The sequence below is a fragment of the Papaver somniferum genome, unplaced genomic scaffold, assembly GCF_003573695.1.
Source record: "Papaver somniferum cultivar HN1 unplaced genomic scaffold, ASM357369v1 unplaced-scaffold_137, whole genome shotgun sequence".
Classification (NCBI taxonomy): domain Eukaryota; kingdom Viridiplantae; phylum Streptophyta; class Magnoliopsida; order Ranunculales; family Papaveraceae; genus Papaver; species Papaver somniferum.
Window position 1 is genome coordinate 3,665,647 of NW_020622934.1, and position 10,846 is coordinate 3,676,492.

Genomic DNA, 10,846 nt, shown 5'->3' on the forward strand with positions numbered 1-10,846 from the left:
GAATCAAAACTGTTTTTGTTTCGATTGTGTCTTGTATACTTTTAAGAGATCTAAGCGACTGAACAACTTTCTAACTAGTTCATTTGAGTCATTTGAACTAGTTGTGGTAAAGAACAATAAGGTTGATACGAAGGTGCTCATATGGCTAACCTATGGTTAACTACCGTTGAACCAACGACTTGTACACGTTTAGGTACGGTTACTCAAACCTAAATGAAGTTACATTTCATGTGTGTATAACAAGCTAAGTTTGATCTAACGGTTGAAAGATATTAGCTTGAATCTAATCAGGTTTTCATCTAGCGGTGAGTATTTAATGCTTTGTTACCAAGGTAACTTAGATTAACAAACCCTTATTTGAAGACTATATAAAGGAGAACTCTAAAAGCTGGGAAACCTAATCCCCACACCTCCTGTGTGACACTAGTTTTAAACTAGAGTCGATTCTCCTTTAACCTTAGGTTTCTATCGAGACCTTGTAGGTTAACGACTTAAAGACTTTATTGGGATTGTGAAGCCAGACCCAACTATTTTCTATGTAGTTGCGTGATCTGATCTTGTTGTTTCTATCGTGTTGAGTGCAATTGGAATATTTGGCTCGAGATTATTATCTCCGATAGGCAAGATAAAAAGTAGTCACAAACATATTCGTCTCATCGTTTGTGATTCCACAATATCTTGTTTCGCTACCATACAATTAAGATTATTGTGAGGTGATTGATATTTCTAGGATGTTCTTTAGGAATATAAGTCTGGTATATCAATTGGTTCATGTTCACCTTGATTTATCAGAAGACGGAACAAAACTCGTAGGTATTTCCGTGGGAGACAGATTTATCTATTCCTGTAGACTTTTCTGTGTGATACAAATTTGTTTATTAAAGTCTTCGACTTTGGGTCGTAGCAACTCTTAGTTGTGGGTGAGATCAGCTAAGGGAATCAAGTGTGTAGTATCCTGCTGGGATCAGAGATGTAAGGATCGCAACTGTACCTTGGATCAGTGTGAGATTGATAGGGGTTCAACTACAGTCCAGACGGAAGTTAGTTTGTAGTAGGTTAGTGTCTATAGCGGCTTAATACAGTGTATGTTCAATCTGGACTAGGTCCCGGAGTTTTGCTACATTTGCGCTTTCCTCTTTAACAAAACTTCTTGTGTCTGTGTTATTTATTTTCCGCGTTATATTTTGTTATATAATTGAAATATCACAGGTTGTGCGTTGAATCGATCAATTGGGAAATCCGACCTTTGGTTGTTGATTGAAACTGATTGATCCTTGAACATTGGTCTTTGGTATCGTTCAAGTTAATTTCTGTTGTATTCAATTAGATTCACATATTTCTATTTGCTTGAGTAAGTATTGAATCGAGAAATTGAGATATAACTCTTTGATATACTTTTTATTAAGATTGAGTCTGACTCTCTAGTTGATTCTCTTAAAAGTATATTGGTGTTTGTCCATACAAATTCCTAAGCGAAATATTGGGTGTGGTTGTTAGACCCCCGCTTTTTCAAAACTAGTTTGCCAACCTACCATGAGCAGAAATATCAGAAGTTCGTGAATTTCTCTCTCTTATGATGTTTGAAGCATTCTCAACTGATAAAATCACTTATATGGGCGATTTTCAATTGATCCACGGATTAACTCTTAAACAATAAATTACTTCGAACTAATATTGTTAAGGACCTTTTACAAATATGTTAGAATCATATTTTGAGATTTTTGATAAGACAAGCTTGACTTGAAATTTCTTCTTTGTAAATATAGTTGAAGTCATACGACATAGTCTCAACAGATAAAGATAGTGAGTAAAATAAATTGGTTCAGTCTTCACACACCTGATACAGAAGTTCTTCAAATGTCTTCGGTGATCTTCAGTCTTCGAGGGTGATGTCTGATACTCAACTACCAAATTCTAACCTACTCCGAGACTTAACTTAGTAGACTATAAATTAAGAAATAGTTTTGATCATCTAACATAGACAACAAGCTTGAGAAAACAAAACTTGTGGGGTTCAACCAAGCATTTCTCTAACAGACTTGATGAATTATTTTTAATTAAACTTGCATACACTAACTGATTTTTTTTGTTCGCAAAGTGGTCTATTTTGAGATGTTCTTAATAACTTTTTATTTCAATAGTACACTAACTTATTTATGTAGTTCATGAACTTTTGATTTTGAAAGGTTCCTGGATACTTTTTGTATTTGAGTACACAAATTGTTTATGACTGTTCGCGAACTTATCAAATACAAAAAAGGCTCCGAGTTACGAGGCAACTATTTATTTACAAATTGTTTTGGACAGTTCACGAACCGATTCTGGTCTTATGATATTATACTCCAGTTTATGTTTTTCAGTTCCGAAACAACTTAACCATTGTTCTTTGGCAAATCACTTGGTACACAACATATGGCATACAATTGTACCTTTTTTTTTTTGGGAATCAAGGAAAAATTCTTGCATGCTTATATGATCAATCTATATGGAAAAGTTAAGCCTGCTTGGTGACAAAGTAATTTGTAAACATGGAAACTAGTTCACAAACCCAACTTTGTAAGCTACCAAGTCATATTTATAAATATAAATAGAGGACTCTCTGCACATTAGAATCTCAATATTGGCACTTATTTGTCCTAATTGCGATTAGCGTCGTCCTCTAAAACCTAGGTTTCTCTGGTTAAACTGTTTTAGTTAGGTTACGATTTTGAAAGACTTCGATAAGGGATTCATGAAACCCGATCAGACTATCTTTATTTTTGTTATCCGGATTTTATTCTTATTGATTGTTGTAGTTTCGAAAATCCCTCATAAATTACCTTCTTTAATAAAAAGTAGTAAAATAGAAGATGGAGAACGTGAATTAGGAACTTAAAAACGTTTCTTTCTTTCACCAAAAATAATAATCCTCTATGGAAAATAGTAAATGACAATAATTTCAAGCTTTCAAGGGATAAAAGGAAAGAAAAGAGAGAAGTGTTTTCACGAGAAAATCGTGTCCTTTTTTTCTTTTTTTTTTCACATATCACAAAGTAGACTAGAGGGTAAGACACACAGTGAGACATAAAGAATGCACTTCTGGAAAGAGTTACATATAGACAGAGGAACAGATAGAGATAGACAGATACATAAACAGAGACAGCTTTCAGAGCTATTTACAGGTTGGGAACAACTTATGTTGATTCACAAGCTGCATCATCCGCGTCATTTTTTGCACCATGAAAGGCAGCCGCACATCTAAATAGAAGAAAAAGAATCAAGTCAACATATCGGCAAGAATCCAGAAATTGCAAGCAACACGGCAGATAAAATTGAATACATAATAGGACCAACTAACACAACGGTCGGTTGATTTTTGCGCAGAGCTAAAATGCCAGGCGCAAGGATTTACTGTAGCATAAAAGATTGAAACATACCGCGGAATCTCCATAATTGACTTGATTGTGACCATTAGAGTAAGAATCATTGGACATGCTAGGCAGCTTTGCTGCCCCCCCCTGCTTTTCCTCTCTCACTTTGTTGAAGATGTGAGTAAACCCATCAGCTGATGCAGGATCACTCTCATCCCAGTCCCCGAATTTTGGTACAGCAGCACCTTTGTCAGGCTGTCAGAGGATATACAAAATCAAGATCAAAACCTAGTACATTGAGTATTTAGGAGACTTCATAACATGTTCAGATGTCTTAAGTAAAACCCCAAAAAAATAAATTACAACTAACATCTAAAGATGGCCACATGTCAGAAAATTTGAGAAGAAGAGCTAACCACATCACCAACGGCATTGGCTAAGTAACCTGTGCGGAAATCTTAGAAGACACTTTTGTAGTTTGTGTCGGAGCATCTCCAGTGGATGGTGAAGGTCTTAATATGGATTTTTGACTAGATCGTGATTTCATGAGTGAGCTTAGAGGAGAGTAGACATTCTCCTCCAGACCACGTCAAATTTCAAGATTAAAGAACACCAAGAAACAAGAATAAGGTACTTCCCACTGGAGACTAGTGAAGATGTTTACTGTAAATTGATGGGGCCACACATAAGACACCCAAGAAGAAATGACTTGCACCACATGGTTAATTTCAACGAACCACTGGATATGACGTGGTCCCCCAAAAAACACAACGCATCCTACGATAGAAGCCCTCTTCAGTGGTAGTTTGTATCATGTTTTTGGGAGTTTTTAGTGAAGAAAAGCTGATGTGGGTGTGACTAATAGTGTCCAGCTGTGCCTAGACACACTCATTCAGCCTGTCTCACACACCGCCATCGAAAACATTTCTTGAGCTGGAGTCCAACTTCTCCTACTGAGGCAGTTTCTTTAAGAGTTTCACACTCCTTTGGAGATGCTTTATTTAATAAGACAGTTTTTCATATATCAAAGGAAGTGAAACTTGGGGACCGAGTCAAATTCAACCAAACAATCAGATCCAACCAATTCTCCATATAAAGTCTAGAGTTCACTTATAAGTGCTGAAATCTGGTTTTATTTAGAAACCAGCTCAGCTAACAAATGTTATATGGTGCTTCACCTTAAGTGCACGTGCTTAACCACTTTCGGTTTAAGCAACTTGCATTCACACAAATGATATTCATGATGCTACAATGATCAGCAGGGTTGATCCATTGTTGACAGATTCACATATGATCAGCTGTTCTACCCATACATGTTGCAGCTTCTGGTTTTGTTTTTTCTTTTAAATGGTTTACAGTATGCTGATGTGCTGAAAGGTGCTGTCTGAATATCTTGGTTTTCAGTTAACCAGAACATTCATTTGGTTGGGATTTTGAAAAAAACTGAGAAGTGATGCACCACATAGTAAAAAAATAAATACTAAAAGGTCAGGAAAGTGAAAAGAGACTTACTGTTTCATCGCCTCGAGTAACCGCTCTTAGTCGTGATCTTCCCGGAGTGCTTGGAGCTAAACCGTGGCTACCTTCGGAGTTTTTTTTCTCCCATGAAGGAGAAGACCGTGCGCTTCCAGGTCCACTACCACCACCTCGGCCTCCAACTTTTGCTTGATAATGTGGGTGCATAGGAGATTGCTCAACACTGCGTTCGGAACCAGCAGCACTTGTCCTGCCTCCTTTTTTTGGAGTGTCCCCTAAACTTACACCATTATCGCCTTGTTGATGATGATACGTGTCATTATTGGCTTTGCGATTGAAATTTTCATGGCTTATTTGCCTGAGGCCTCCGTCATCTCTGCTTGACCTGCGCTCATGCCTAGGCTTCTGAACCTTGGATTCCACTGGTATCTCTGGTTGAAAACCAGTTTTTATTGGTGGAGCTCTAACTATTGGTGTATCATCAGACAATATATCACCACTTTGTTGAGGATCATTTGGATTGGTCATCTTTCCCCCTTTACCCTTCCTTGCCTTATCAAAATAAACCGTGTAATTCTCTTCGCCTTCCCAGTCTCCAAATTTGGGTATTTGTGACTTTTGCTGCAATATTTAAATTGTTACGTTCACAAAAGTCTTAAAATGGCAAATATTGCATGTCTCTATCAAGAGTAGCACAAGACAGTTCAGCAACTAATAATGCTAGACTGCAAAGATGGAATTAAATTTGACAGCATATGCTGTTCGATAAAGTAACTTACATAAAATACTAAGAAATGCAAGAAATAAACTTAAATTTCATGACAATTTTCTAGCCGTGCTCCAGTATTTCTTTCTGAAAGAGATACAGATGGCTTGGAAACCCAAAGACTGATTTAGCATTATAAATATTTGTGCAGACAACTACTTATGTAATATCAATTATCGTGGGGGTCATATTATGCATGAAGACAGCAGAGTCTAGTTAGTCGAGCATCAAAGACAGGGTACATGAGTGGGACAAAAAGCAACTATTTTATTTCTCTCAGAAAAACTACTGATAGCTCAAAGTATAAAAGGTAATGCGTCAAAATACATAGAAACCTTAGTTTGTTTCTTTCTTTGACTCATATTTCTCATCTTACTAATCCTCCTGGGTAATTGATTTTGTTTCTTTCTAAAACTCTTTAAATAAAGCTCTTAATCAGCCTCAAATATGGAATGAGAAAATGAGGCCAAACATTCAAAGTCACAAGGTCAGGTTTCGTCGCCACGGACGAAACCTGTTTTGCTCGATCTCGTCTGAAAATGAATAAAGAAAACAGACAGAAAAGAGAAAGAGAATAAAAGGAACAAAAGCATTCTAGTTTTATATGCACCTCTTTCTAATATTCCTCTCGTTCTTTCGAAATTTCTTGATTACCCATGGATATCATTTGACCAGAGAAAATCCAGTCAAATTTCAACCTCATTCTCAAATTTAATTTCAGGAAGAAGTAAGAAAATAGAGAGCAAATAAGAAGAGAAGAAAACTGAGCACTCAAGTTTACATGGTTCAATAATTCGTCTACACCTACAGAAGGTTTCACCTCTTAGTGAATGACACACTATGCTCTTCTCTCAAGATACTTGGTTCTCCAAAGCATCTAAAACAGATAAAATTCAATTGCCTGTTTTGGACAAATGATTGTTGGAAATCATGTCTGTCAGTATAGAGACAACCACGACGGAATGAAAGCATCAAGGTTTTCCTCCTAGTGCCTCATACATCCACACCAGCATAGAATTTCTTGCGAAAATAAACAATAAAAGATGGAGCTTGCCTCTACCATTAAGACTAAACTCACCAAGAAGCTAAAGAAGTCCTATATGGTTACACACAGAAAACCGTGTTCAATCCAATTCATTGCAAAATAGCACAGGACAAAAGAAACTATTTTTTAAGAACTGTTACTGTGAAGATTTACGTCACCTACCTAGCTAATCATCAACATTAACAAACAATCAAAGTTTCCATCTGTAGTGCATTAACCTACAACTCGAATAAAAAAAGAGCAATATAGAGATACAAAACTAGTTCCTGAATGAGATGATTAACATTTACAAACAAATGAAAAGGATCCATTATCCCAATTCATGTTCCTAGGTCGAGTTAGCAGAATCAAAGCACTGATCATCCAAATCTATGTGCACTCTCATTCAGAAAGTCCAAGTTGTTTTCATCATTTTGTACACACAGCCATTAATCAACAGAAAGCCGAAGCTATCTTGTGTTTCTATCTATTCTTTACAGGACATATTCTCGTGCATTATGCATCAACAAGAAGACTGTATAGATTCAAAGTAACAAAGCACAATAATGGGACACAATAAAAGAAAAAGAGTCTCTAAGCTCAGGGACACTCAGATTTTTACATCCACAAAACAAACCCACTGATTACTGAACCTAATTCACAATAAATCACAAATTCAAAAAGCAAACACTCAGATACATGATGACATCTAAAAGAACCAATAACCAAACAATCAAAAATAAATAACCCCACCACATCAACAAGAAAAGAAACATCATCATTTCTGGTTATATTAAAACAACCCGAAAGGGAATAAAACAACAGAGAAAGTGTAAAAAAACTCACTGCCATTCTGATATCTTCAGCAAATTTTAATCAACCCGGTTTAAGAAATACCAAAATCCAAAATTTTAAACCTTAGCAATTATAGTATATGAAATATCATCAACTACTTCAAATATAGTATATTAAAAGATCTGAACTATTTAGAGAGATCCAAGCTGGTTTTGGTCAGAAAGAGAGAGAGAAAGAAAAGAAAAGAAAAGAAAATATTGCCATTTATTACCTATTGACTGGCGCCACCGGTAATCATCTTCTAGTAATCGATGTCTCACTCTCTCTCTCTCAAATTGTTTTACCTTAAAACAGTTTCATTGGCTCATTTTTGTGTACCAAATTTTCTTCTTTCTCTCACCGTAGTTATCAGTTATTACTGACAAGTGAGAAAGTAGAACAACTGGGATGCGTGAAACTTGAGACGAAATAACACAAGATGTTTACCGAAAATAATTTGAGAAATGATTTTGTTTCCCAGGAGATTCTCCGGCAACAAATACCGTGTGAGAGAAGGGAATGGGTCCACTTTAACCCATTCCTTAGGAAAATTTAGGTGCATACCCAAAAAAATAATATTCTCACTGTGAGGCCCACAATTAATTTTAGGTATTGTGATATCCATAATTATTTCTGTGACACTCATAATTATATGAAATTATTAAAAATGTCTGCACGACGGATTATGCATCCGCATGACGGGTTATGCATCAGAATTGGCAACGCAACTTCGATATAACATATCTAAAAATCCGCGCCTTGGAGTTTTACAAATTTATATGGTTGAAAATCTTTTTAAGACAGCTATGCAACGAGTACAAAAAAGAATATCAAATTTTTGTGTTTCACGAAAAAATCGGAGGTGATCATCATTTTAGGCAAAATTTTCGAAAATTTGATACATAACCAATATGCAGCCACCAAAAAAGATGCATAACACATTCTGCAGACGCATAACGAATTATGCAACCATTTTCTCCACTGCATAACAAATTATGCATTTGGATAACAAAGTTATGCATCTATAAAAATTATGTAACCATTGTTTTGGTTGATTTTAGTGCGTACATAAAAGAAATTGATGCATAATGCAGTATGCATCCATATTTACGGATGCATATCAGGTTATGCATCTATTTTCTCGATACATAAAATATTGTGCAACAATTTTCTCGATGCATAATGCATTATGCAGCCATATTTTCGGATGCATAACGGGTTATGCATCTATTTTCAAGACTGCGTAACATGTTATGCAGATATTATTGTAGGTGCATGACCAGTTATCCAGTCTTTGTTTTTGTTGGTTTCAATAGTGACAAAAAAGTTGATGCATAACGTGTTATGCTACCCTTTTTTGGACTACATAACAAGTTATGCAACAAATTTTGTAGATGCAAAACAGGTTATGCATCCATTTTCACAACTGCATAACATATTATGCAGACATTTTCTCGACTTTCAGTTCTGTAGTTAGTTCTGGTATGTCAAGCCCTCGCGCAACAACATCTGTTGCTACCATAATTGGCGTTGCGCCAGTCTTGAACGATTTCAAAGCTTGTTCACGCTCCTGCATATTATTTCAACCACCCATTCCCATTTCCTTGCAACCACGGTTCGTAGAAGCTGCAATATCCAATTCAATTACAACCAAGTATTTCAAAACTCGTCTATTCAAGCTTCCTGGCAGTAACCCTTGCGACTGACTGCTCCAGACAGCGCCAAAGACCCATTGCAGTCGCCAAATTGAGAACACAAACGCATCAGTGCTCATCAATACACATCCATAGCAACACAACCAAGCTGCAGCATCATATGCTCTTACTTCCATGCAACCTTGTACACAACATTTCCACAGTTTCAGCTGAACTTCTAACCTGCACTGTTTCTTCTTCTCAGTTTCTTCAACAGCAGCTACAACTCCATTCTATGATCTTCCTCATCTCGAAAACTAGCATGCATCTCAAACTTCAACCATTCCATGTACTCAGCTGCAATTAATCGTTCACAGCTCCATAACCTCCACCTGCATCATTTCGGTTCAGTTTCTACAGCTCATTGCACATCATACTCAAGCCACTCTTCTACAGCCATCTCATGTAGCTCATATAAAATCTGACTGCAACCATTTATAGTACTATCTTGCCTTTAACTGCAGCTCCTGCTTCATGTACTTCTGCAACAGTTCAACACCACCAGAACTACCACCAATAGAAATTCCTTGTAATTCCAGCATACACAACATAATACTATCCACACCAAAACCGTCTTGCTTCCAGATTCAAGCTTAAACCCATCTCAGCATAATGCAACTGTAACTGCTATACCCTTTTATTTTCGTCTATCAAACCCCTATCTTTAGTTCATCTCACCTGACTCCATCACATAGTGGCAGCAACATAACCTTATTCCCTGTTTTCTCATTACAACAGTGGCTTGTTCTTCCCTGTATCTTCTTGATTTTACTTGATGTTGAAATCTTCTTAACCCTTCAAGCATCGCCACTAACTTCAATTGCATCAGATCCTTCCTTCTTCAAATCGAATCAAACCCACCACTTCTCAATCAATCACTTCTATAATCAAAACCCAACTCATAATCTCACAAATCCAGCACCTCATGAATATCTTCTCCTTCATTTCACAAACCAACATCATCTTCCTTCTTGTTCTTCTCTTCAAACCCTTGAAACAACTTCTCTTTGATTCGACAGCAACAATCAATCTAACCCACTAATTCACTTTCAGATACCCACCTTCTGATTCTTGATTTCCCATAGAAACCCTAAATCTCCATTAATGCTTCAACAATTTCTCCATCTGAGTTCCTGACCTAAATTATTGGAAGACGATATGGTCGCATCTTTGAGAACTGGGAGTACTTATGAAGAAAAAAAAACGAAATCAGAATTTTAGAAAATATGGGTTTCGTAAATTTTATCCCAAAATATGGGTGCAGGCGTGAAGATTTCTGTCTGTGGGTTTCACGGTGGAGAAAATCTGAAAAATGGGTCTCCCTGTAGTTTTCACTTCCCTATAGTAGGAAGTCAGTAATTATATAATTGTCCCCCCTTTTCATGGGTTTCACTCCACAAATATCCTTACGACACAACAAAAGAACCCTCATTTGGGGCATACATAGAAATTTTAAGGCATACATATGGATGACCCTAACTAGTGTGGGGTGATAAAGGGTGTCTAATGAGTGGTTAAGTTACTTAAATACCCTTGATTAGTTAACTAATTTTAATATTAACTTTTTTAGTTTATCTGTTTTTGAATTTTTATTTATTTTTTTTTTTTATTTTTTTTTCTTTTTTTTTTCTTATTGCATGGAATTTTTTTTTACGACAATTACAGAGCAAAGTTCGGTTAACAATAAAATCAAAATTATCAG

The 10,846-nt window shown here is 36.3% G+C and overlaps 1 protein-coding gene across 2 annotated transcripts; it reads right to left on the reverse strand.

The window, feature by feature from the left end:
* Nucleotides 1-2,863: 2,863 nt before the first annotated feature.
* Nucleotides 2,864-7,856, reverse strand: LOC113334847 (RPM1-interacting protein 4-like). 2 transcript variants are annotated; one of them, XM_026581066.1, is made up of 4 exons: nucleotides 7,683-7,856; nucleotides 4,863-5,447; nucleotides 3,417-3,605; nucleotides 2,864-3,237 (listed from the first exon to the last, which is right to left on the reverse strand). In XM_026581066.1, the coding sequence occupies exons 2-4, from the start codon at nucleotides 5,352-5,354 to the stop codon at nucleotides 3,205-3,207; spliced, it is 714 nt and encodes a 237-aa protein (XP_026436851.1). In that variant the 5' UTR covers nucleotides 5,355-5,447; nucleotides 7,683-7,856; the 3' UTR covers nucleotides 2,864-3,204. The 2 variants fall into 2 exon arrangements, with proteins under 2 accessions (XP_026436851.1, XP_026436850.1); XM_026581065.1 differs by lacking the exon at nucleotides 7,683-7,856 and adding an exon at nucleotides 7,463-7,670.
* Between the last annotated feature and the right edge of the window lie 2,990 nt (nucleotides 7,857-10,846).